The sequence below is a fragment of the Aythya ferina genome, assembly GCF_964211825.1.
Source record: "Aythya ferina genome assembly, chromosome: 21".
Lineage (NCBI taxonomy): Eukaryota > Metazoa > Chordata > Aves > Anseriformes > Anatidae > Aythya > Aythya ferina.
The window spans coordinates 6,846,733-6,872,984 of NC_140319.1; the positions used below are offsets into that span (position 1 = coordinate 6,846,733).

Consider the following 26,252-nt stretch of genomic DNA (forward strand, 5'->3'; position numbering starts at 1 on the left):
ACGCACACGGGAAGGGGCTGCCGCCACCAACCATCTCCCTCCAGGTGAGCTCTGCACGGGAAGCAGCCGCTGCCCCTTGCACACTCGCCTCCCACTCACGCGTCCCACCCCCCCACCTCCACTCAGCCAAGTGCTGTGAGCTGCCGCAGGACAGGCGGGTGCTGCCCCTTGGGGGCTCTGCCTGGGGAGGGTCTGCGCAGGGCCCCCCTCACAGGGGCACCCCGTGCCCCCCACATCCCCCCTCCCGCCCCCATCCTAGGCACGGGTGCAGGAGCAGGCACGCCGCCCCCACGCTGCCGAGGAGAAGACTTTGGTGTCGGTGGTGTTTTGGTTGTTGTTTCCTTGTTGGTGTTGTACAGCAGCCTCTTACAACCCGTGCGGTCCCGGCCAGCAGCCAGCCCTGCACGCGCAACGCTCCCGCGGCCGCCGTGCTCCGAGCACGCCCGAATGTAACAGCCTCCTCGTCCAGAAACACAAAGTAAAGAAGAGAAGCAGCGGGGAGACGCATGCAACGGCCGGAGCCGCCGCCCGGGACAGGTCCCACCGGCCGAGTCCTCTGCGCGGTGCCCATGGAGCGCGCCGCGTGCCGGGGCCGCGTGCCGGGGCCAGCCAGGCCAGCGCAGAGCCCGAGCCCGAGGTGCCCATCGTCGTCGTGCACCATCGTGGGCAGCTTCTGCAGCTGGAGAGGAAGCTCCGAGGCCGGGCATCGGGTGGGCACCGCCTCTGCGCGCTCCCCGGCGGTGGCTTTTCTTGCATCCAAAATAAATGTTACGTAGTAAGCATTATGTTCTCTTGCAGCGACATTGGAAACGATTTCTCTACACGGTCTCGGCGCACTGTGTTCTCGATGCGAACCGCTCTCCACTTTGCTTCAACAAAGCGTAAGCAAGCGAACAGGAGGCGAGGGCGGCGCGGCGTCCCAGCGGCGGTGCGTGCTTAGGATCTGTAGTCCTTCTTGCTGTAGGGTTTATTGCCCAGGATGCTGTCGATCTCGTGGACGATGGAAGACGACAGCTTTGGAAGAACCTGTGCGCAAGCAGGGAGCACGGTCAGCATCCAGGTGGGACGGTGGATGCAGAGCTGGCCCCGTGCCCTGCACCACTCCCAGCGCTCGGCAAAGCAGCGTCTTTGACTTAGCGTTCCATCAGCCAAGCCCACATGTTTTCTTCTGCAAAACCTCCCCTTCCCTTCCCACGTGGCACAGGGCAGCACCAGCCCCGTCCCCTCCTCGCCGCGGAGCCGCGCGGGTCTCACCTGTATTGCTCCGATGTTCTCCATCAGCTGGTCGGCGTTGGAGGCACCCAGCAGCACGGAGCTGACGCCCTCGTTCCGCAGACACCAGGCTGGGGATGCAGAGCGTGGAGCCTGAGCGTGGCCCGGCCGCCCCCCTGCCCCCCTCCCCGGCCCCCTTACCGATGGCGAGCTGGGGCAGCGTGCAGCCCAGGCGCTCGGCGATGGCCTGCAGCTCCTTCAGCTTGGCCTGCTGCCGCCGGCCCTCCTCGCTCAGGATCTTGTCCTTCAGCCACTGGTACCCCTGGGGGTGGGAGAGGGGGGTCAGCAGCGGTCTCTGGCACGCTGCCTGTCCCATCCCCTGGCATATGGCACGGGACCAGCACCTTGCAAGTAATGCTCTGTGCTTTCCATAGAAAAGGTAACCAAAAACGCCCCCAGCTCTTGGCTTCTCAACCTCTGCACCCCCTCCCCAGCACCCACCCACCCTGCTCTGCAGCCAGCCCCTCCCTGGGGGAGCCCCGAGCACTACAAGTCCCTTGGCACCTGCAGAGTGCGGGGCTCACCTTCAGCGATGCCCGTGAGTAGGGGGGGATGCCGCCGTCGTACTTCCCTGAGACGATGCCGCAGGCCAGCGGGGACCAGGTCATGGCACCAACGCCTGGGGAGCAGAGCAGGGGGTGAGCCGGCTGCTCCCTGCGCCCCCAGCCCTTCCTGCTGGGGTTGGGTGAGGGTTCGGGGGCACGGGGCCGGTACCTATCTTGTGGAAGAGCTCGGGCAGCTGCACCTCCACCTTCTCCCGCTGGAACATGTGGTACTCAGCCTGCTCGCAGATCGGCGGGATCAGGTTGAACTGCCGGGCCACCGAGTACGCCTCCTGCCAAGCCCGGGTGCAAACCATCAGTGCCTGCTGTGCCCGCGTCCCGACCCCACTGCCCCGCGGGGCCGTGGCTGCTGCTTGAGCAGCAATTTGGGCACCGAGGCCTCTGCAAGCACTCATAGCAGCCCTACCATGATCTCCATGGAGCTCCAGCGCGACGTCCCCCAGTACATGGCCATCCCCTGGTTGATGACGTGGGTCATGGCGCGCACCGTCTCTGCCGGGGAGGAAGGGGAGAGCGGCAGGCGGGCGTTAGGGAGCGGGACCCGCGGCCGGGCGCGCCGCGGGGAGGGGGGGCTGGCGCTGCACAGACATCTTGCAAGCAGTGTACGTCCAAACACCAAACCGGGGCGGGAGTTTGACGCGGAAATTAAAACAAAAGGGAACCGAAAACGACCCGCGAGAGAGAGAGACTGCGCTGGGAATCGCTTCTCCACACCTAGTGCTTTTCCAAAGCTATTAAAAACAGACCCGAATCAAACCACATGAGAGAGTCACATGGAGCTGACATATTTAGGTGTGATTGTGCTGAGATGAGCAGGGAGAGACAAAAAGGATGTGATTTATGGTCCCCCAGGTGGGGGTGGTGTTCAGGAGATGCTTTTGGAGAGGGAGCAGGAGGGGGGCTGAGGGAGCAGGCGCCGGCGCTGCCCGGGGTGGGAGATGCTGGGCTCTGGGGCACCAGCACCAACGCTGCGTGTGGCACCCGGAGACCAGCTGAAAGCATCACCCTCACACCAAAAAGACAGAAAAAGTAGGGGAAAAAGAGAAACAGGCAGAAAAGGGCTGCTTCGAGTACTCAGCACCCAGACAGAGCTGGAGCGGGTGCCCTGCTGCTGGCGGGGCAGTGGCGCGGGCTGAGCCCCACGCCTGGCACCGGCACCACGAGGGAGGCTGGCACTGCCTCCAAGGTGGAGGGGCTAAAAGCCAGCTCTGGCTTTTCCCAAAATGCTCCATCGCAGGAATGAGTGGCAGGTAAAACAGGGCTTAAGGATGCACAAAAAAAGGAGCACCTTCCCCAAACCCTGCATTTAGTCAGTGGTGTTGGCAGCACCGCGGGTCTCTCGCAGGATGGCTCCGGGATGCGCACGGACCCACGGCACGCGGCGAGGGCGCCCGGGGCCACCACGCTGCCGTACAGTGCTTGCAAGGCTGCTTGCAAATGCCACAGGAGAGGGGGAAGCTGGCGGGCGGGCGTTTCTACAACCCTCAGGCTGCCCATGGGGAGGGTGCAGGAGGCGGCCCATCCTCTGCACCCAGCACCGCCCTGACCTCCAAAACGAAATGCTGAGCCGGGCTCGCTGCTCCATCCAGGGCTTGCAGCCCGGAGGAAGGGGCTCGGTGCTGGGACCGACCACCGGTGGCCCCGGGCCAGCATCGTGACCTCGGCCTTGTGCTGCTTGGCTGGGGGGGGTTGGCTGCATCTTCAGCTGCTGGCCCCAGGCAGCTGTGAACCATGCAGGCTGGGTTGCAAGGCAGGCCGTGCTGCCACGCCAAATGGAGGAAGCAGGAAGGAAAAGGCAGACAAGGTTTGGTTTAACACCACCAGCGCATGCACCAGTGGGCTGGCAGCTCGGCCAGGCACCGGGCTTGTGGTAACCAAAGGCTTTGTCAGTCGGCTCCGGCAGCTCTGCGTGGGACAGGAGACGAGAGAGAATGGAGAAAGCCTGGTCCTGCACGTGCAGGGAGGGGGGCAAACAGGGGCAGCCTGGGGCTGGGGGAGGCTGCGTGCAGCTCGCTGGGTGCTGGGCTGGGGGGCTGAGAGCTGCCCCCACGGCACCTGGGAGCTGCTCTGCTCTAACAGCGGCGCCTTGCAGCTCCCCACCAGCCTCCGTGCTCCCTGCCACGCAGGGGATTTGCACCCCTTGCATCAAGGCATGACAATTGAAATCCCCTGCAGCAGGGACCGTGCCGTGTTCCCCCCCGGCACACTCGCCCTGCTCCCGAGCGCTCTGAGCCCCATGCACGGGGCTAAAGCAGCGCGTCCAGCAGCAGCACGCCCGACCGCAGCCATGCACGGGGAGAGGACCAGGGGTGAGATGAGGCGACGGGGAGGGGAGCCACCAGCTGTTTGCTTTGTTCCTTTACTTGCAAGATGTTCTGGGGGCAGGGGGTGTATTTTTGTTTGGCTGTTGCTGCTGTTTTCCTTTGCGCATTTTATGGAGAGGATTGTTTCGGGGGGGGGGGGGGGGGGAAGGAATTAAAATTAAAGACAAGAGCGGGTTCTGTCCCATAAAATGCCGCTGGGGTTCAGACTGCGGGTACGATGTACCTTCTATGATGAATGTTCTTGACTTGGAAGAACTAAATGGGTCCCCTGGTGATAAAAGAAAGATGTAGAGAGACCAGAGGTTACAGCTGCCGGCGTATCACAGCGAAGGGCACGACGAGGGGCGTGGGGCTGGGGGCGCCTCCAGCACCGCGGCAGCAGCCTCCGGCTGTCCAAGTGAGGCCGGGGAGGCTCCTGGCAGCGGGCGAGGAGGGGGGCGTTCTGCAGAGCCTTCACTTTGTGCCCGTGCTGAACGCATTGACAGAGGGGAGGATTTATGCTCGGTAATGGAAAACACGCTTTGGAAGAGAAAGCCTGCCACACAAAGCATGATTAAAAACCCACGGATGGCGATGAAATACAAGACGCACGATGTGATGCACGGCCCAGGCTGCCGGGAAGCGGCCCTCCCGCTCGGGACCAGCACCGAGGGGCGAGAGGGGAGGAGCGGGACCGGCTCTGCCCCGCGCTGGGCACATGGGGACAGCGGGGCCGTGGTGCTGAGCAAGGGGCACGGCCCCGGGGACCTGGGCTGGACGCCTGCTCCCGCCCGGCACATCCCGGCACCCGGATGGCACGGCGGCGCCGGCGGCACCTACCTTCCATCGGCGTGTTGGGGTCGGGCCTGTTGGCGAACACCACGTCCACGTAGTCCAGCTGCAGCCGCTCCAGGGACGCCTTCAGACCTGGCCGCACAGCACAGGGGCCCGTCAGGGGCGGTGGCCGCACGCCGGGCTCCCCGCAGCCAGCTGGTGGCACCGCGTCCTGCCCGCTGCCCTACCTTCTATGATGTGCTTTCGGGACAGGCCCCTCTCCGTCTCCGCTCTGAAAGAAGAGGAAGCAGAGGTCAGGGCCCGCCGTGCGCCGGCCGCTCTCTTGCAGGGCAGGGTGGGTGCGCTACCTACTTTCCTCCCCAGAAGATTTTGGTGGTGATGACCAGGCTGGATCGTCTGCGGGGAGAGGGGAGAGTCACCGCTGTGCCTGCAAAGCCCCGTGTGCCCTGCCCCGCACCCCCCTCGGCCCCCAGCCCTCAGCTCCTTCCCCAGCCCGTTGGCACCGCAGTTACCAAGGAAATCTGCCACACAAAAATGAATCGCTGCGAAACGCCTGACCCAGGGAAAAGCCGTACCTACCTCCACCCCTTCTTCTTGATGATGTTTCCCAGCACAACTTCAGCCCTACAGAAAGGGAGACATAAGCCGTGAGCTCTTTAGGCTGGTACAGGAATTGGGTCAGGAACGCTTCGGTAATGAGAAGCGACTGCGAGAGGCATCGGGGAGCAGCGGGAGCGGAGGGCGAGGAGCAGGAGAGTGCTGTGGGGCCGGGCAGAGCCCAGTGGGGACGCCCAGGGCCCGGTGCCTGCCCCAGGGCCGGCCCTGCCGCCCTCCTTGTGGTCTCAGCCCTGAGCACCCAGCCCCAGCCCCTCACCCTTGGGGGTTGCTAAATCCTCCTGAGGGTGAGCAGAAGGGGAAGGGGAGCTCAGGTGTCTGCAAGAGGGCTGAGGCTCGGCTCAGGCAGGGGCGCCTCGCTGGAGACAAGCCCTCTGGAGAGCCATTTCCAGGCTCCTCTGGCAGTGCCGCTGCTCCCCAACAACGAGAGCTTTCTATTTTTAAGCGGCTGTGTGGGCTTGCTCCTCGCACCGCGGTGCATCGGGGCCACCCCTCCCGCGGAGCAGCCCCGGCACACGGTGCCCTGGGAAAGCCACCCGGTGCCCCCGCGGCCCTGGGCACCGCACGGCGCCGTCCTGGGGCTGCGATGGGACCAGGCCAGCACCACCCGGGGCTGCTCGGGGTGCTCCCTGGCTGTGTTTTTGTGATGGCTGAGTCAGAGCCAGCGCAGGAGCCTCCAGCACAGCCCCCCCCAGCCTCCTGCCACCCCTCTGCCGGCACCGCGTGGCCTGGGCAGAGCCCTCACCTCCACGGGAGAGGGCGCGGCGAGACGTAATGTTTGAGCAAATGTGACATGACTTCCGAAAACGAGCGCGGAGAAGCGGAATGATTTAATTATTTCCACTCTCCAAACTTTTAAACCAACCTGCATGACAATGGCTGTCCTCACCCAGCTAATGGAGAGCAAGGAGGACGAGCAAGCCCTCATTACTGCTCTCGGGGGCAACGGGCTTGCCGGGATGCTTAATATCATCTATCCTTTCAAACTCTCTTTCAAATATTTAGAAAGTGGAGTGTCTGCAGGCACACTGCACCGAAGAGCTTTAACACAGCTCGAACAACGCTGTGAATGAGCACGGCTGTCCCCAAAAACCTCAGGTACAAGGAAATCCAGCGTGCCTGGAGAACTGGGCTGGACGGGGGCTTGGAGGGATGGTTTGCAAAGAGCCACGAACCCAACGAGTTATCGACACCCGTCGAAATTCAGACGTGTTTGCCTGAACCACCCAAGGAGTGCTGAGGGCTCTGTGAGGGCTGGAGGCTGCCTGGGGCTCTGGCACCGACACACGAGACTGAGCTTGCTGAAGGCAACGCTGTCCTTGCCCAAATTTCTGGGTAACGCAGGAGTGGGTTTGAGGGAAGAAACAGGAGGTTTTGCTATTAGGTCGATATCCGTGCTGATGCTTTTAATGCTAAATATACCGCAGCCTGCAGCTGCGAGGGGACTGAGGATGCCTCAGCACTCTCCAGCCCAAAGCCCAGCTCAGCACCTCCCTGCCCCGTGGCACCGCACGGCTCCAGCACCCGGCTGCCCAGCCTGGCAGCAGCTCAGGAACGCCGGAGGAGAGCACAGGATGCGGCCCGGGGTGAGGAGGAGTCGGGGGGAGCCCGGTGAGGAAGGCTCACACAGCACATGCAGCCCCTCGTGCCGAAGCGGGGTACTCACTTGCCAGCAGCGTAGACTTCTGCTGTGTCGAAGAGATTAATGCCATTGTCATACGCTAAAGTCATCAGCTGCTCGGCCATCTGCAAACACAAAGGGGGGGTGCTTGGGGGGGATGCACCAGAGCCCGAGCCGAGTCCTGGTGCCCTGTGGCTGGGCCATGGGGGGAGCCCTGCCGGCGGGGAGCCGGACCGCGTGCCGTGGGGCGCAGGGAGCGCTGGCTGCTGGGCACCATCCTTACCTCGTCCGTGATCTGCCCTCCGAAAGTCACCCATGTCCCTGCGGAGGAGAGAAGGCACACGTTGAGCACGGTGGCTGCAGGTGTGGGCAGTGGGCAGGGGCCGTGCCATGGGGGGCTCTGTCCTGTCCCTGACCGCGCCGTGCCCCGACCGCCCACCCCAGCTGCCCTGGCACAGCACCCGTGTGCCGTGGCCACGTTTTGCACCAACGCATGTGGCGAAGCACTCACGGCACACCCCGTTTGCTTTCTGTTATATCAAGGGAGAAAAAGAGAGAACCACGTGGGAACTTCTGGGCCACATCGCAGCACTGCTGCCAGCCCGAAGAAAGCCCCCTCTGATCTGCGTAAGCGACCGGTAACGCTTCAGCCACAGAACCCCATTGTCGCCAGCGACAATCGCAGAGCCATAAATACTTCTGTCCGTGCTTTGTAAGCGGCTCACTCGTGCTGGAAGCCCACCGGGCTCGTCCTGCGCACGTTCCCAGCCAGATCTGAGGCCAGCAGCTGGCTCTGTGAGGGCGCTGCCCCCGCCGCTGCGCTGAGCGGGTGCGTATTGAGGACAAAGCAGAATTTTTTGGCCACAATTAGCTGCTGGGAGTGCAAGAAACGCCGTGCCAGCAGCTGAGGCGTGCTTTCTGACCGTCCACTTTTTCTCCCCCATGGAGCACGGGAGCCCCGCTGCGCGCCCCCGAGCCAGGAGCCGTGCAGGGGGGCGCGGGCACTCACCCAGGCCGAGGCAGGACACTCGCAGCCCAGACTTGCCCAGATTTCTGCAAGACAGAGACCCATTAGAACAGCAGTCGTAAATCCTCACAATGATAATTAATTAAGCTAATTAAAAAGACGACCCCCCCCCGGCACTGCCTGGCTCTTGGAGGGCACAGCCTACGTGAGCTCCCCGCCTGCGTGCTGCTGCCGGGGCTGCGTTAATTCACATCCCCGTGCGGGAGGTGAGGGGCAGCAGGGAGGGTGAAACCCACCCAGGAGCGGGCCCCGGTGGTGAAGTGAAAGGCACAACGGCCCTGCGTGTTGCGGGGTGGGCACAGAACCACACCTGGCTCCCTGAATTCCCATGACATGAAGCGGTGCCAACAGTCCTGGAGCGCCCGGGCTGCCCCGAGCTGCGTGGGGACAGGCAGCAGCCGGCCCCCAGTGCCCCCAGCCGGACACCCTGAGGTGCTGGTGCCCCCCACCAGCAAGAGAGGGGGGGAAAAACCCAGAAAAAAAACAGAGAACCGCACAGCAGGAGGGTGGGAGAGCAGCAATGGGGACAGAGAGGCGCACACAGCACCGGGGCGCGCGCTGCGTGTAGGCACCTGCAGAAGTGACCCTCTGAAATGAGAACCCAAAAGCTGCACAGCTCTCCTCTGAACCACAAATCACGGCTGGAAAAGTCAGGCATTTATTTTAAAATAGGAAGAGTGGGGAAAGATGAAACAGCTGAGCCCAGCTGAAAGCACCGAGACCTAACCACAGTCACTGCTCTACTTCTGCAACCAGGCAAAACCGAAATAAACCTGGGGCTGCCGCGAGCCAGAAGGCACAAGAGAAAGAACAAAAAGGGAAGGTGGATGCGGCTCCTCCGAGAGACAACAATTGCTGATGAAACCACAGATCATTGAGCAATAGGAGTTGGCTGAATGCACAGGGGCATGCCGGCAGCAAGAGCACAGGGGCAGTGCCCAGCCTGGCCCCAAAACTGTGTCAGCAGCCCCTGTGCACGCACGGTGACAACGAGCAGCAGCCCAGGAAAAGGCACGCGAGGGGCAAGGCAGGGAACAAGTGCCGGGGGAGCACCCCAAGGGGGGAGCACGGTGCCCGGCTCTGCCCCGATGTGGGGCACTGCCCCCGGGACCACCACTCCTCGCCATGGGCTCACGAGGGGCGAAGCGGCTCGCGAGCAGAGCAGGTGCCTGCAGGCACGAGGCACCCCTGCACGACACTGAGAATTTGGCTGGCACAAAGAAGCGGAGAATATTCTTTCGGGAACGCATCCAGGCTGGCAGACGTCTTTCCTGCCTTTGCCACAGTGATTGATAGCGCATTTTAAAAAATCACAAAGGTTCAAACAACAAGCATTAAAATAAATAAAGTGTAGGTGAGCTGCTGCAGCCCGCCCGCGCGCGGCTGCCGGAGCCGAGTCGCGTAGCAACTGCGAGGGCCCGCGGCCCCCCGCGCCCCCCGGCCCTGCCCGATGCTGGGGGGCACAGGGATGGAGCAGAGCCTCAGGACGGCGATGCCGTTTATTAATTTCAGGCTGGGATTAATCAGGATGCTTTCTTTCTGCGCTGCTGCATTATTGTCCAACATCTGGAAGGCACGGGCTGCTCCCACGCCACGCAGCAGATGCTCCACGTCTCCAAACCCGTTTTATTTTTAGCCTGCTTAGCAGAGGGCAGCGGCGATCGCCACGGGCTGTCAGCACGGTGAACGCCAGGGACGTGGGGCTGCGATGCACACAGGAGCACAGCCATGGCTCGCCCGACCCGTGTCACACCGCACGGGCACCGGGACCGCTCCGGGAGCCCCCCTGAGCGCAGCCCCTTGGCACAGGGGCAATGGGAGTGCCTCCGTTCACGGCTTCCCTGCGCAGAAGTTTATGGATTGGTCGCCAAACCGAGACACGTGCAGCTACCTGGGGAGGCCACGCAGGGGAATTTCAGGGAACGGGCGTCCCCCCGCATGGTGGGTGGCTTTTATGGCACCTGTTTGCAAGGAGCCTTTGAATGGAGGAGAGCGGGGGTGTTTGGAGAGCTCGGTGGCCCCGGTGCAGGTGTAGTGCCACCATCACCGTCACCTCCCAAGGCTCTCGGAGGGACCCTGGCTCCGGCAGCCACCCGAGCAGGTCACTGCCTGGCACAGGGGTGGCCCAGGGAGCTGGAAGCACGTCTGCCTGCTCGGAGAGGAACCGGGCAGGGGGAGAGCGGTGCACAGGATGCACTGTGTCTGTGGTTTCACCGCTGGGACCTGGCTGTGGCAGTGCCCATGCCCATTCTCTGCACCCTGGGGTGGTGCTGAGCCCACCCTGCCCAGCGCCGAGCTGAGCCCCCCCCCAGCGGGCACCCCAAGCCCCAGGCAGTGCACGCAGCCATGCCATGGAGGGGAACGTGGCTAATTAGGAAGATAACAGAGGGCGACGGCTGATCTCATGCCAGCAGTACGCCTGCCTGATGCGTTTTGCATCCCAGCACCGTTCGCATCGGGGCTGGAGCAGGCGCACGCTGCAGGGATCAGCTGGGGCTCGGGGGGAGCTCAGCTCCGTGGGGATCCCCTGCCCGAGCGCGTTAACCCAGGCTGTGCTGGCAGGGCACGCCGTGCACACTCCGTGCTTCATTTCCAGACCCGCACACACGGACAGGGTCCGGACACTTCTCACAGCTCAGCACACGCTCCCTGGGGCTGCGAGTGAACTGGCAGCGCTGCAAAGCCCCCAGTGCCTTCACAGCCCACGAACAAGCGTGTGCCACCAAGTCTCCAACTTCCCCAGCTCAGCCGCTGCCCGCTCCCACAGGCTCAGCAGGCACCACGGGTCCTCCTAAACCCCAAACTGCATTTTTGGGCTACTTTTTTTCCCTTCCCATTCCACTGCTTTTGCATGAGGTTGGACCAAAACCGTGCTGAGAGGGGAAAGACAGCAAACTGCGAGGGAGGAAACGAAGGTGAGCGATGCACACCCGGCGCAGACCAGACCAGCACTTGTAGCTCCGAGAAACCTGGAGCAGGAAGATGGGAACAATACACCCCCATCCCCGAGCCTCCCTCCTGCACAAATCACAGCGAGGGGGTACCAAACAAACCCGAACCAGCAGCGCACCTCCCCGGGCGAGCAGCGGCGCGTCCTTCTCCTACCTGTATTTCATCCCCGGCTGCTTCACGCTGGATTCGCTGGAGGACGGGGCGTTCTGCACCGAGAGCTGCCCCAGGCTCCGGGCGACCATGGCCACTGCCCGGAATTTGCTGCGCGTGCCGAGGCTGGGGCTGCTGGCATTCTGCCGGTTCAGCCGGTCCTCCGCGCTCCGGCTCTTTATGCTGTGCTCGGAGCACACAAAGGAGACCTGCATGGTGCCCCGCGGTGCGGGCTGGAAGGCTCCTTTCCCTCCCCGGGGCTCAGCCGCTGCTCCCGGGTGCGCTGCGGAGAGTCAGGGGTGAGGATAACGGGGAGGGCTTCCCCCAGGAGCGCGCAGGTCCCGGAGGAGAGGGCAGCCAGCAGACGCCGCGTGCTCGCTCTCAGCGCCGCTGCTCGCCTGTCCAGAGGGTTAAAAGCAAACTTGGGGACGTCGCGGTGCTGTCCTCTGCCTCCAGCCCCCTCCCGGACACGCAGACCCCGGGGTCTCCGCCGAGCGTCACCGATGCTGCCGGTGGGTCCGTGCCGTGGGGAGCGTCCCTACGCCCCGGCTGCGTGGGGGAGAGGGCTGCGTGCCCCCCGTGGGGCCGGTGTCCTGGGCACCTCGTGGCCAGGGCTCTGCGCTGCGCTGCGGCCCCCCGGCATCGCCCGCCGGGCGCCCCTCGCCTCCCGCGACCCTCCCGCGGCCGCGGAGGCGGCAGGGAGCAGCGGCAGCAGCCTAAATTTAGACGGCAAACTCTGCGAAGCAGGGCCCTCCTCCTAACGTCTGCGAAGCATCACTCAGCCAACATGACGGCTGCGGGGCTGGATCGAGAGACCCGGCTTATATCAGCTCCGGGCCATCAATATTTGATGAGTTTTAGGAAGCAAACAAACCCCGTCAGAGCAGGTGGGGAGGCAGAAACATGACCACTTCCAGCCGCTCCGTGCCGGGAAGGCGCACACCCCCCCTTTATTTCTGAAGGGCTGCTGGAAAGCCTCTTGAATTATCTGCCTGCACCTCGTCCCTCTGAATCTCCGTGGAGGAGTGCTGACCACCGTGCCTTCCCAGCTCCTGGCCAGCACAGAGACCCAGGGGGCTGCCCCCCGCTGCCACCAGGGCCAAAATCCTGGGGTCCCCGTGGGCAGCACCCACCCCTGCCTACACCCTGCAGGTGCTGCTCCCCCAGAGCAGCTGCAGGACGTGGGTTTTGGGGTGCAACAGGCGGCGACAGGGAAGGGAGCCCCTGGCCGTGAAGGGGTCTGTTTGCATCCTTCAGCCGTGCAGTAACAGAGCCGTGCCTCTGCTCCTAAGCTGATCCAAGTCAGATTTAAAATCCCTCTCAGGAGTGTTTGCACATTAAAAAGAACATTATTACCGGGTAAACGCGCAGCCCGCGGAGATGCCCCCAGCTCTCCTGCTTCCTCCTGGGGCAAAAGCCTCGCTGGGCTTGCAGCTGGTGCTGTGACCCGCGCGACTCTTCCCTGACACTTCCCCACAGAAGAGCTCAATCAATCAAACCGAAACCCAATTCCAGCATCTGCTGCCGAAGGAAGGACACGAGTGGCTGTGCTGCCCGGGGGGGGGACACGCGGCCGTGCCCCAGCAGGCAGCTCCCACGGCCGGGAAATCGTGGCCAGAGCAGGAGGGGAAGCACCGAGGCAGCCAGCAGCCGGCCTGGCAGCGCAGTGCCACGCGCTCATTTCTGGAGCAGGAGGAAAACGGCTCGGGGCTGGGGCCGGGCTTACGGGGGCGTGCAGGGGGATTACATAAATCAGCCTCCGATGCACCGAGACAACTTGTGATCTGCTCGGGCTTTCCTCTGCCTCAAAGCTCCTCGGCGCGGGCGGCGGGGTTGGGTAATCCGCGGGTGGCAGCGCCAGCAGCCCCCAGCCCCGGTGGGGGAATCCTGCTGAGCTCCCTACCAGGACTCCTGCTGCTCTCCTGTGGCTGACCCAGGCGGGCACCTTCCCCGTGGGCACGACTATCGTGGGCACTTCTGCATCCCCCAGCTGCGGGGGGAGCTCTGTGCCCCCACCAGCCCTGCGCTAATCTGCCCGCAGCGCCGAGCCCAGATTAATGCTGCTGCCAGAAGCTTTTGCCCACAGCCACCAGCGCAAGGGACGGCCACGGGTCTGCAGGAGCAGCCCCAGCAGCTCCCCCGAGCTGTCCCCTGGGCCGTGGATGGCCCCGAGCGAGGAGGTGCCCGAGGGCCGTGCCTGCTGGTGCACTCCATCAATAAATAACTGCTGCATGAATATTAAATGGGCTGCTGCGACGTGTAAATGCTACCTCCGCTTTCTGTTAAGCGGCCAGGACAGCTCCTCGCCTTTGCTGCCCTCTCCCCTGCGGGGGTGTGAAGGCTGGGGGCCGTGCTGGGAAGCTGCAGGTGCTCGGCGCATCCCCCCTCTGGCGACGGTGCCGTAATGAGAGGGACAGGAGCGAGCTGAAACACTGATACCCGCTCACCGCCCCGCGCCCTGGACCTACATGCAAAATTAATGCCGTGCCAGCTGTCCCTGGGCTCGCAGGCAGCTTTCCGGCTCAGCAGGACATTTTCTCAGCTTTATCCTACCCCCCCCCTGCGTCGGTGTTTAATTTTGCAGTCGGTGAGGCCGGGGGAGCACAGGGCACCCGGAGGCACACATTAAATCCTCCTGCAAACACTGCGAAAGGCCAGGGCCGCGCGGTTGCGCAAAATACATTTGCACTTCCGAACTTCCCACTGACACTGAAGGAAGAGCAAAAAATAAGCCGGGAAGCTTCACGAGCACCATCGACCGAGCGAGGCAGCAAGGCGCTGACTGACTCCAGCCGCCCCTGCACGCACCATACCAGCTCTCCATCCCTCGAGGGACTGGAGAGGATCGCACCGGCATCGAGAGAGAAACCACTGCCACGTTTGGCTGGGCAGGAAGCACCGCACGGCACCGCACCGAGCGCTGGCGCCGCCGGGATTTCGGTGCCCAACTGGCACCCCTGCTGCTGCACGACGCTTCGCCCGGGCGGCCGCGGCCCCTTACCTGTACTTCATGCCGGTGGCGCGGGCCGTGCAGCCGTCCAGCGAGAGCCCGTGCGTCCGCAGGAACTCCTCCAGCGTCTTGGCCTGCGCCGCCGCGCGGACGTCCCGCAGCCGCCGCAGCTCCAGCGCGTCCGCCCGCCGCGGCTGCTGCAGCCCCCAGTCCGGGTGGTGCCGGCTGGCCACGCTGCGCAGGCTCTCGCTGTACGTCATGGACAGCATCCTGCTGCCCGAGCGCGGGGGCTGCTGCGGGCCGGCCGGGCGGCGAGGGCTCAGGGGTGCTTTGGAGAGAGACGGGCAGCCGCCCCGACCTCCCGCAGCACCGCGGCGCCCCGGGGCCCCGGCCTCGTGCCCGGCCTCGTGGGGACCCGCAGCAGGTCTGCCCCTCGTGCAGCCCGGGGAGGGGACAAGGGGTTTAAGCGGAACAGAAGTCTGCAGAGGAAAGGCAACGAGCAAAAGAAATGGCAAATGCGGCGCAGCAGCAGGGAGGGGAATGGAACAGGGGCTGCCAGGGCTGGCGCATGGTGCTATGGGGCTGCACGGGGTGCTCACGTGGGGCTCAGCACCACCACGCTGCCCTCCTGGCATGGCATGGGATGGCACGGCATGGGTACAAGCACTGCATGATGCAGAGGGGTCCTGGGGCTCCTGCTGTGATGGTGCTGAGCTGGGTGCCGTGCTGCAGCCTGCCACGTGCACACCTTGAGGCACAGCTCTGCTTCTGCGGCGGGCACCGACCGGGCTGTGACTGGTTTGCCTTTCCCTAAGGAACACCCAGCAAAGGGACACGGGCAGCCCCTGGAACTGGCTGGGGTGGGACAAGTGCTGCTGCAGCTCCTGGCAGAAGCTGGTGCCTGCACATGGGGCCACGCTCGCTGGCCAGCGAGGACGCACGGCCACGCGGGGCTCCCGTGGAGCAGGAGTCCTGCAGAAGGGGTGCCCGTGGTGCTCGCAGCAGGCTGCTGCAGCCCGTGCCGCCAGCCAACGCCTTCCCTGCAGCAGCAGCGCGGCGCCGAGCGCGGCCGGAGGCGCCCAGCTCCCCGTGGCAGTGCCTGCGACCTCGCTGGTGGCGGCACCGAGGAGGTGGCATTGATTTCCCTGCTGCTCTCTGGAACACGCACTGCACTCAGGGCCTGAGCGAGCTGCGTGTCTGGGGGGTCCCAATGGCACCTGGCTGTGCCCCCTCCCCACTGCTGGCTTTTTTTTTTTTTAATTTTTTCCCTGAGTTTTTTTATGGCAGCACAGCTTGAAACAGCGTGCGCTCTTCCAATGAAGTGTGACCTCAAGAAAAAAAGCAGAAAAAGAGGAAAAAAAAAGAAAAAGAAGAGCGTTAACTTGCAAGGAATTACTGAAAACCCTGGGGAGTTCGAGTGATAAACAATGTGCTTGAAAATACCGTAGCACTCCTCCTGCTCAGGAAAATCAGGCAGCAAGAGTACTGACAGTGCAGGGAAATACGAAAAGAGGATCCCCTCTCCTGAGGCCAGGCAGGGCTATGACAAAACAAACCCTGAACACCTTGCAAACACCAGCACGGAGCCCTTCCCTGCAGCTCAGGGCTTTCACCCCGTGGTGCCGGCAGCTCCCCGGCCCCAAGGGATCCCCTCGCTCCACAGCAGCCGGGAAAATCAAAGGAGCGCCCAGCGCTGCTGCACACTCCTCGGGCTTCATCTCGCTGCAATTAAATTAAGGCGGCGGATGAAGTCGGTGGGGGTGAGGCGAGCTGCTCTGAGGAGCGAGGTGGTAATTAACTGCGTGCCCTGTTTTGACACCTCTCTGATTTTTGGCTGAGCGACATCACCAGGCGGCAAGGCAGAGCACGAAAGCGCTGGGTGCGTCCGCGGGCAACTTATTAGCAAAAACTTTGTGCTAACGGAGGGGCGAGAAGCAGTGCCCCAGCGGGGGGCTGGAAAAGCTGCCAAAGCCCGGGCAGCGACACGCCAAAGCAGGAGCTGTTCTGCGGAGGATTGCAGGCAGGACCCCCGAGCACCCCCCGTCCCCAGCCCGCGGGGACCCCGGCACCCAGAGCCGAATGCGCCGCAGGGCGCTCCGAGGGCGCAGCGAGCGGTGCCAAAAGGCAACAGAACAAACACACCACCACAAACGAAAACACCCCCAACCAAACGAGCCCTGTGTTACCTTGGGCAGGAAATCCCTGCAGCCCCCGGCAGGCCCCGCTGTGTGGCTGGGGGCACACAGACCCCTGCCCAGACAAACGCACCCCTCGCACCCCGGGAGCTGCCTCCTCCGCGCCCACGGAGCCACCGGGTGCCACCGGGCCCCCAGCGCGTCCGGCCCCGTGCCGCCCGGCAGCTCGGACTCACCCGGCTTCTGGGGATCCTGCTCATTAAAATGACAAGCTCTGGGTTGTTAGGGTTCCCTTGGACAGCTATAAGACATGCACAGCTGTGTTTTTTTTTTTTTTCATTAGGGGAGTGTCGACGCTTAGCATCCAAAGCAATTGGTGAATACAGGTCCCTCCAGAGTCAAGTTTTTTAGCAGCGCTCCATTAGCCCTATTAGGGTATTTTCTTCCTAGCGAACGGGAGCTCAATTATTCATGACTTCTTCTCTAAAAGCCTGTGGATGCGCAGCTGCTTTATGAACACTGGCATCGTTTCCCCCGCCCGCAGCCGCCCCTCGCCGGTGGCTGCAGCGAGGCGCCTGGCAGCAACAGGTTGCGCCCGCCGGGACGCGCGTGGCGGCGGCACCCGGGGTGCCGAGGGGCCCCTCGGCGTGGTGGCAGGGCTGCCGAGGGACGTCGGGTCCAAAGCACAAACCCCTCTGGGCAGAGACGCTTCTCCTAAAGGGAGATCTGCTCCAGACCCTGTCACCCTCTCCTCCATCCACACGTTGTACTGGGGGAGGGATTGGGAGGCCACGGCGCATTGCCCCCCGCGCCACCGCGGGCTGTCCTGGCCCGGCACCGCTGTGTACGGTGTGCCTGGAAGCACTGAAGTGGCTCCCAGCGCCCTGCTGGCACCGTGTGCCGTGGAAAAGTGCCTTTTTAATTTTAGACAGTAAAAGGATGGAGAAAAAAAACATGTGTTGTCTTATGTATCAGTTAATGACATTTCTCTAAATGGAAGGAGCAGATGAAAGGGCTGGACGGGTTCCTGGAGCAGCCCTTGGGAAAAGCTAACAGGCTCAGGCTGTTCTCCGCACAGCACCAGCCCAGCCAGGCTGGTCAAGGGCGAGGAGACGACGGCGCATCCCGGCCCCAAGCTGGCCCCCCCGTTGCCAGGCCCGAGCCCTGCTAGGCGGCGGCGTGCCGGTGCCCTCGGTGCGCGGTGCCGCTCCCCAGCGCCCCGGGCAGCACCCAGCACACGCAGGGATCAGGGACCCAACGGACAGCACGAGTCTGAGTGCAGGAAGCATTGGGGCAGTGCTCTCAGATACGTGGCTCGGTTTTGTGTGGGGTGGGAGCTGGGCTCGATGATCCTCGTGGGTCCCTTCCAGCTCGGGATGCTCTGTGACTCCAGGATTTAAGCGATGGCCGGGCCCATCGGCAGGCACACAGGGGAACGTCCCGAGGGGTTCCCGCAGCCCCACATGGATGTGGGGCAGCCACAGGCGAGGGGCTGCCCCGCTGCCGGACATTTCTACTTCCCGGGGGCGTTTTTAGGGAGAAAGAAAGGACTCGGTTACCTGTAGAACTGGAGCTGGCGCTTGGGGCTCCCATACCTCGCGCTTCCGACAGCAAGGAGGAGAGAGAAGAAACATGCCACAAACCACATTAGAAAGGTGGAGGGCCCGGCGGGTCCGCGCGGCCAAACCGGGACCGGTGGCGGCAGGAAGGGGTTGGTGCTGCCCCCCTGTGCTGCACCCACCCTTGGGTGCCCGAAGCACCGGGTACCGGCACGCTCCCGGACGGCAACCGGAGGAATCCGCTCTTAAAACGAGGTGCCCCGGAGCTGCCCGCGGTTTGGCAGTCCTGGGAGCGTTTTTCCACCAAGCACAGCAACGGCTGCAGGATCGCTGGGTCCTGCCGAGCCCCTGGGGCTGCCCGGGTCGCTGCTCACCTGTAGATCATCCCGGGGGAGCCCGTCTGCCTCAGCGAGAGTCGTGCCGGGGAGTCAGTGGTCGATTCCGGATACATGGAGCCAGCCTCGCGTCCCAAGCCCCGCTCTCTGCCTTACCCTCTGCAAAAAAAAAAAAAAAAAAAAAAAAGAAAAAGAGGAAGAAAAGCTGAACCAGAGCGTGCGAATGACGGCGTTTCCTGTCGCTGGAGCCTGCGAGCCGGATGAGCGTGCGGCAGGGGCACGGCGTGGTCCCCGCCACCCCGTGAGCCTCGCCGAGACCCCAGCACCACAACCCGCTGCTCACCCCATGTCCCCGCATCTCCCCCAGCCCCGTCCCACCCTGCCCTGCCCAGTGCCACCGGCTGCCCTTACTGGGTCGTTTTCCCCCAAATTCAGGGGCTGGTGGCTTCCAAAAGCTGGCACTCGCGGAGAGGCTGGGAGAACACGACCCAGGGCGTGGGGTTCATGGAGCAAGGCTGGGGGCTGCGTGCCTGGGCAGGGAGCAGGGTGCTGTGCGAGCCTGCACTGCTGGCGTGCTGCTGGGTGCTGAGCAGGGCTGCCTGCTGCCTGCACTGCTGCCTGCACTGCTGCCTGCACTGCTGCCTGCACTGCTGCCTGCAGGAGGCAATCAGGACACGCCACGGGGCGAGCCAGCTCCGGGGCTGCAGAGCTGCACTGGGGAGGCCCAGCCCTGTGCGGCAGCAGTCTTACACCACAGCAGGAAGCAGTGAAGAAATTCAGGGCCTGAAAAATTAAACATTTTGCTGACAGGGAAAAAAAAAATAAAAAAAACAACCCTGAAACAACTCCGCGAGGCTCCCTCTGCAGTGCGCGCGTTATTCCCAAGCACAACAAGAAAAGAAAATGATCCGGGCTTTTCCCGCAGTCTGATCGCTACTGCATGAGGGGGGTGCAGGAGCTCCGAGAGAAGGGGGGGGATTTCGGGGTTTTAAATTTAAACAACCTTTCTGCAGGCCACGAAACCGAACCTTTACCCCGCAGGCAGCGCACTGCTCTGCGCCCTGGGTTTGGAGCGCGCCACGTCCCCGCTGCTCCCCCCCCAGCAGGTGCAGGGCCTGGCGCACGGCGCGCTCGCCTCCCGGCACGCACCCCGTGCGCATCCCTGCACGGCGCGCACGCAGCCCCTGCACGGCGGCGCAGCCCCTGCAGCCCTCGTGGCCCAATGGCAGCGGCTGCGGCAGCCGGGGCCCGTCCCCACCGAGCCGCTCGCCAGCACGGCGGGAGCGCCGCGGCCGCGCTGCAGCCCTGCGCCAACGGCACCCCTGGCGCAGCAGGAGCTGGGAGCGTGGCTCGCGGCAGCTCGGTGAGGACGGGATGGTTTTTCTCGTGGCAGGAGGCAGCTGCCCTCCTGCTGCTGCTCCCTGCGGCACGGCGGCTCGGGCACCGCGGTGTGGTGTGAGCCCGGAGGGATGCTGTGGAGTGTGGTCCCCAGCGGGTGTGCGGCACCCCGGTGCTGCTCGTGGGGCCTGCAGCACCAGAGCCTTGCCCCAAAGCACCGCGGGCAGCCCACAGGGAAAAGAGCGAGCACCAAAAGCAAAGCTGGAAGCATCGCCAGGGGGTGAGAGTCCTCACAAAGGGGCTCCGGGAAGGGCAAAGCGGGCAGGAGCGGCGGTTCTGCTCCCGGAGAACACAAACCCTGTACACACAGCACCTCCCGCTGTTCGGCAGCGCAGGGCCAGCCGCAGCCAGCCCAGGCACTGGTCCTCCCGCACAGCACCTCCTGCTCGCCCCACCAAAGTCACCGGGAAGCAAGGCGATGAGGCCGAGGGGAGCTGCACCAAGGGGCCCCCGCTCCGACCCACAGCCGGGGCAGCGGCACCGCTTCTGTATCTGCATGAGCACAGAGCACAGAGAGGCCAAAAACAGACCAAAAACTATTGCACAGCTTAGGAGCGGCTCTTTTCAGGCTTTCTGGATAATTCTGGTGAGCCAGCCCCGCTGCCTCTCAGCTGGGGCCCCCAGCCCCTCCCTTGGTGCCAGGCGCCCCCCAGCCCTGTTGGAGGAGCTCGGTGGGGCAGCACCGCCGATGCCAAAGGCTGCGCTCCCACCACAGCACCGTGGCAGAGCTGAGCTGTGACCGTGCTCATTGGGGAACCGCTGGCAGCCCTAAAATTTGGAAAGGGACATGAGGCCCACGAGGCATCTTCTGCCCAGGTGGTGCACGGTGCCCCAGGGACCTGCCCCAGCTGCAAAGCAGAGCGGTGTGCCATGAGGGGCATGCACCGTGGGGCAACACGGCACGGCACGGCATGGCACAGCATGGCATGGCACGGCACAGCCCAGGGCAGCACCAATCCCCAGGTCAGGCAGCTCTGCCTGCCCACCAGCGCATCCCTCCAGGTGCTCGGAGCCAGAGGCGCTGCCTAAAGCCCCGTCCCTCCGCTGCCAGCACTTTCCCATTTCCCTGCAGGGAGCTCGGGACATCTCCTGCAGGTTTGGCTTCAGCGGGGCAAAACTCAGCACAAATTTCTGCAGGGTGATGCGTGGAAAGAGAAGAAAAAGAGTTTTCTTCTGTGCAGGATGCGCCTGGGGCCTGGGCATGAGGGATGCCCTGAACACTTTCTGCCACCCAGCTCCCGTCCCTGTCTCCATCCCCTTCCCCAACCCGTGCCAGCAGGATGGGTCAGGAGAGCGCAGCCGCTGAGATGCTGCAAGGATTTAGGGCCAAGGCGGCCCAGGGTTGAGGCTCTGATGGGCCAGCCGGGTGCATGGTTTGAAGGAGGCTTTAAGTCTCGTTCATTAGAGCGTTAATTGCCGAGAGGTAACTGCATGGCTTTACCCTGGCCCTGACCAGGTGTGGTGTGGACATGGGAACGCGCTGACTGAAGTCAAACTGCCCTGCAATGAGCCGTGGTGCTGAAACACCAAAGTGAGGGCCTGCACCTACTTCTTGGCCAAAGGGTCTCCCTCGGGCAGAGCCACCACGTGAAGCCCGAGCACCCCAGCCAGCCCCGAGCACGGCCCCCTGAGCACCCCCAGCTCCAAAGCCGGTGGCAGCCCGGCGCATGGGGCAGGCAGAAACCCGGCACCTCTGCTTCCACCCAGACCTTCCCTGGTGGCAAAGCCAGCACGGGGCATCCCACAACACCCTGCCCATCCATGGCCCTGATCTCGGTGGGGCACCACCGGGAGCCCCCCAGGCACAGATGCTTGGATTGATGCTTCCCCCTTCCCAGGCCCTTCCCCGCTGCAGCTGCCACTGCTTTGGCTGGGGCATGGCAGTCCCCAGGCTGAGCACCCCGACATGGGGTGGAAGGAGGGCTGCGGGACCCCCACCATGCCCAGGACCCCGCACAGCTCCCAGCCCTTTTGTGGGGGTGCGGTGCAACCACACAGAGCCTCTCCCCACTCAAGGTGCCTGTCCTGGGATTTGTTTTTTTTCTCTCTCTTTTATTTTTTTTCAGGGTTTGGTAAACAGCGTCCTCAGCAAATTCCCCCCCCCCACAACGCGCTACGGAAAAGATGACTTCAGGACGATTAGTCATATTGCCCTACTGTGACTTGCAAATGCTTTGCTAGACCCAGCGCCTGCTGCCATCGCCTCCTTCCTCATGCCCTGCACGTCCCCTGGCACTGCCAGGTCCCCGCACCCCCCTGCAGGGCTGTGTGGGGCAGGACCCCCCCCTGCCCGTACGGGACCCTGCAGAGCCCTGCAGGCTCCTTGCAGCATTCGGGTGCGTTTATAACCCGTTCATTTAATTACCAACAAAGCCACCCGGCAGGGGTCTAGCTGCAACACGTGAGGTCCCCTGCAATTTCACCGTGTGCTCTGAAGCACGGGCACCCGGCGCTTGCTGGGCGCCCGGAATCGATGACAAACCCCAAAACCACAATGTGACACCCCCAGGGGGGGCTTCTTTCTTTTCGCATTCCCGGCGGCAAGCAGTAAGGTAACGCCGCCCGGCGCGCACCCGAGCACCCGCAAGCCCCCGGCCGCGCTCCTGCTGCACTGCGCCCCCGGGAGAGGCAGCCCCAGCCCGGCGCAATGGCACAGCGAAGGGCACCGGCACCCCGGAGCCGCGCACCTACCTCCGCTCCGCGGTCTGCAGGCACACAAAGCCAGCCTTCCCCTTCTCCCTTCCTCCCCCCTCCCCCCCTCCCCGAAAGTTTTCCTTCCTCGGCGGCGAAGATGTGCAGTTTGGGAGGAAAAAACGAAAAAAAAAAAAAAAAAAAAAAAAGGAGACGCAAATCAGCTGACGGCAGAGAGCAGCCTGGCAGAGATGGAGGCTCTGCAGATTTTGGAGAGCGGTGCCAGGTGCCGGTCCAGAGCGGCCGCGAGCACTCACGCGCGCTGGAGGCGGGCGCGGCGGGGGGTTATTTTTTTACCCCATTCCCCTCGGTTTCCCCCCCAAAAAGCAGCCCTGGGAGCAGAGCCTCGTGCCCGCGGAAGCGCGCGGCGGGAGGCGGGGGAGCCCCAGCCAAGCGCGGCTGCAGCAAAGGCGTCCTCACCGCGCTCACATCCTGACTCGGCAAGTTTTGCGCCGCACCGTGCCGACGAGACGAGCCCTGGGCTCCCGTGCCCGCCGGATGCCGCCGGTGCCGGTGCCGGTGCCGGTGTCGGTGCCGGTGCCGGTGCCGGTGCCTCAACCGTGGCGCTGCCGCCGCTGCGGCCCCAGCCCCGCGCCCCCCGGGAGCGCAGGCGTGCGCAGAGCGAGCCCCGGCCGCGGCACAAAGGCAGGCTCGGTGCCGGGGCTGCTTGAGAGGGAGGGGAGCGGGATGTCTCCGCCACAGGATGCTTTTCAGTCCCGCCGGAGGCTTTTCTTAAGGAATAGAAGAAGAGGGAAGCGTCGTGCGGAGCAGGAGAGGGGCTGTGCGAGGCCAGGGTGCTGCTGGCCCCATGGGATGGGGGCGGTGGGGCTCCTTCTGGCCTCCGGAGCTGCGAATATCCAAGGATAACAGCAGAGAATCAGGGGAGCTCTGTGCCAGGCAGCAAGCAGGACTTGCACCAACCGAGGCAGTGGCCGGTTTGTGTCCCACCACTGCTTTGGAGCTGAGAACAGCAGCAGCACACAGAAACCCGGGATGCCACCAGCACCACAGCCGATGGGGAGTGGGACGGCGTGCCTGGCCGTGATGGGCAGGGGTCCCCAGCGATGCCCAGGGGTGCAGAGCTGCATTTCGGGAGCGCTGTGGTGCTGGGTTGCCTTCCAGCCTGAGCCCCACATGGCTCCGAGTGACCCTGGGCAGTCGGGCAGTGGCTGGTACCACATCACTTCATCCCGAGCTGCTGGATACCCTGGGCACCCAGCCTTCCTCCTTGGCACTGATAAATAATTTGTGTGTTTGTCTCTGCAGAGACACCAAGAGCTCCTGGTGTATGTTAAGAGACGTTTAATAACAACCTGTCTGGCAGTGGTTGCCACCTTTTAATTGACTTTTGCTTTTTTGGCATCTTGGAAGGTTCCTCCCCAAAACACGCAGCTTGGAGGCCAAGGAGACACGCGAGGAATTAGAGCAGGCTTGTCCCCAGTGCTGGAACACGGGAGTGACCAGAGCTGATCCTGCCGGAGGCTTGGTTTAACACGAGAACCAGGGGCCAAGTAAACAAAAAGGGTCAGGATTTGAGAAGCAGGCAGGTCACACAGTAGGTTATTTTTGTTTAAATCATGAAAACTGGGTGCTCCCTGGCACCCCCGGCGAGTGCTGACCACCGTGACTTGCGGGGAGTGTGGTGCCGAGTGCCGCAGCACAGCTGCGCTCCCAGCACCCGCGCGGATCTGGGATTGCAGCTCAGGAAAAATGGGGAAAGACATCTGCCTCAGGAGTCCCAAAATAGCCAGGAATTGAGCCTGCATGCAAATTTTGTTCTGACTGTAACCACACTTGCCTGATGAAAAACCAAGCAAGTTTTGCACGCAGACGCAGGCGCGCTCCTGCCGGTGGCGGGGCCACTTCCCAGTGCACCAGGACTAACAGGACCAACACATGCAGGGGCAGCTCCAGAAGACTGTCCTCTTCTGCAAAACCAGCTCACGAGTGTGCTGGCCAGCACAAAAACACTTGGAAAAAAAAGAAAAAAGGAAAAAAAAAAAGACAAGGCAAGATTTATTGAGAGTGCCGAGCACTGCAAGCACCCCTTGCCGAGCTGCAGGATTTTGGGCAGCAGGGTGTGGGACATGGGGCAGGAACCCAGCCCAGCCCTTCCACGAGAGCTTTGCAGCACCAGCCTGGCAGCTCTGCTTCTCCAGCAAGCTGTGTTCACCTGCACCAGGAGTTGTTCTGCTCCCTGTGCCACGTGCCTGGCCCACGAATCTGCAGACCAAGAGCGAGGAGATGGTGACGGTGCCTGGGGCACCTCGGCCCTGCTCCCTGCCTTATGAGGTTAAAAAAATAAATGTAAAAACCACTGCTCTCCTGTACCTTCTGCGAGCGGCTGCAAGCAGAGGCTTTTCTTGCGAACCAGCAGGAGAAGCATTGCATCCATGTGTATGCAATTATTACATAATGCACGTACTCATTGCATACATGAATTTTCTGTATGTTGGCCACCCCGTCTCTCTTGGCACTCACCCATGACAGGGAAATGTGGCTCGCAGCAGTGCAAGGTTTAGAAGCAACCTGCGATTTTGAAAGCCTGGCTTGATGCACTCGCATGCACAGCGCCAGGGGCAGTTCTGATTTCTCGAGGTTGACATACGCGCTCCTCTCTTCTGCCAAATGGCTTTTACTAGGACGGGAGCCCCAAAAACCCTGCATGAAGCGTCCCAAAGCATCCAGATTACACTCAATGGCAAAGGCACCCGGCAAACCCCAGGGGCAAGCACAGCAGCGGGGATAAAGGTTCCTCTGTGCACGTCCCCTCACCTACACGTGGGGACACCTGCCTGGGAGCTCAGTCCTGCCGCTGCAGCTGGCCCCTGTGCCACAAAAGAGAGGATGTTCAGGGAGATATTTGGGAAATATTTGGGAAATATTTGTGCTTTTTGTTTGTTTTGCTCGCTTCTTCAGCAGCAGTGACCTGGGCTTCAATGTCTCTGCCCCCCTGCAGCACCAGGGAGCCACAAGGGAACGCATGGGGGCTGCGGGAGCGCCCTGCCGGGCCCGGGGCCTTCGGGAGGGTTTCGGGGGCAGCTCCGTTGGGTGCGTGCAGCCCCCGGGGGTGCTGGCGCCGGGAACCGGGAACGCGCCCTGCTGGGGGCTGGCACCGACTTCACGGCTGGGTGGTATCGGGGTGAGGGCGGGCACGGCACGGCACGGCACGGCACGGTACGGTACGGAATGGTACGGAACGGTACGGTATGGCACGGTACGGAACGGTACGGCACAGAATGGCCCGGTACGGCTCCGGCACGGCACGGCACGGTTCAGGCACAGCACGGCACGGCTCGGCTTGGCACGGAAATGTACGGCACGGCACGGCACGGCACGGCACGGCTCGGTTCAGGCACTGTACAGGCACGGCACGGCTCGGTACGGCTCGGCACCGTACGGCACGGTTCAGGCTCGGCTCGGCTCGGCTCGGTTCATCTCGGCGCCCTCGTGGGGGGCAGGCCCCGCCCCGCCGCCTCCGATTGGCTGCGCCGCCTGCTCCTCCGGCCGCATGCAAATCGCGGCCGCCCCGCGCGGCGCCCATTGGCTACAAAAGGCGCGGCCCCGCCCCCGGCCCCTACTGGGCCGCCGGTAGCCGCCGGCCCCGCGCCGCTCCCGGGACCCCCGCGAGCCCCGCGCCCGCCGCCCCCAGCCCCGCAGCCCCCGCGCCCAGACCCCGCCGCCAGCCCCGGTGTCCCCCAGTGTCCCCCGGTGTCCCCCATCCCCGCGTCCCTCGGCTCCGGTCCCGGTCCCGGCCCGTTCCCCGCTCCCCGCTCCCGTCCCCGCTCACCGGCGCGGGCGCTGCGGCCGGAGCGAGCGGCGCGGAGCGGAGCCGGGACCGAGCGGAGCCGAGCGGCGCCTCCCCCGCGGGGCGGCGCCCATCGCC

At 63.6% G+C, this 26,252-nt stretch overlaps 1 protein-coding gene across 8 annotated transcripts; it reads right to left on the bottom strand.

Annotated features, from left to right (window-relative positions):
* Nucleotides 1-325: 325 nt before the first annotated feature.
* Nucleotides 326-26,252, bottom strand: KCNAB2 (potassium voltage-gated channel subfamily A regulatory beta subunit 2). Of its 8 annotated transcripts, none has more exons than XM_084495105.1 (16): nt 26,157-26,248; nt 18,317-18,436; nt 17,943-17,984; nt 8,179-8,222; nt 7,453-7,490; nt 7,215-7,294; nt 5,513-5,557; nt 5,285-5,329; nt 5,161-5,204; nt 4,979-5,065; nt 2,242-2,327; nt 1,987-2,107; nt 1,797-1,891; nt 1,414-1,534; nt 1,255-1,343; nt 326-1,026 (listed from the first exon to the last, which is right to left on the bottom strand). In XM_084495105.1, exons 2-16 carry the CDS (start codon nt 18,391-18,393, stop codon nt 937-939), a joined length of 1,104 nt encoding a protein of 367 aa, XP_084351231.1. In that variant the 5' UTR covers nt 18,394-18,436; nt 26,157-26,248; the 3' UTR covers nt 326-936. The 8 variants fall into 8 exon arrangements, with proteins under 8 accessions (XP_084351231.1, XP_084351230.1, XP_084351232.1 ...); XM_084495104.1 differs by lacking the exon at nt 26,157-26,248 and adding an exon at nt 22,787-22,908; XM_084495106.1 differs by lacking the exon at nt 26,157-26,248 and adding an exon at nt 22,367-22,421.

Excerpts from the sequence above, each read along its gene's own strand:
- KCNAB2 (XM_084495103.1), bottom strand. The coding sequence starts at position 11,513 with ATGCAGGTCTCCTTTGTGTGCTCCGAGCACAGCATAAAGAGCCGGAGC. Across the intron at positions 7,295-7,452 it reads GAGGGCAGATCACGGACGAG|ATGGCCGAGCAGCTGATGAC; the intron begins GTAAGGATGGTG and ends TTGTGTTTGCAG. Across the intron at positions 1,027-1,254 it reads AGAACATCGGAGCAATACAG|GTTCTTCCAAAGCTGTCGTC; the intron begins GTGAGACCCGCG and ends GCTTGCGCACAG.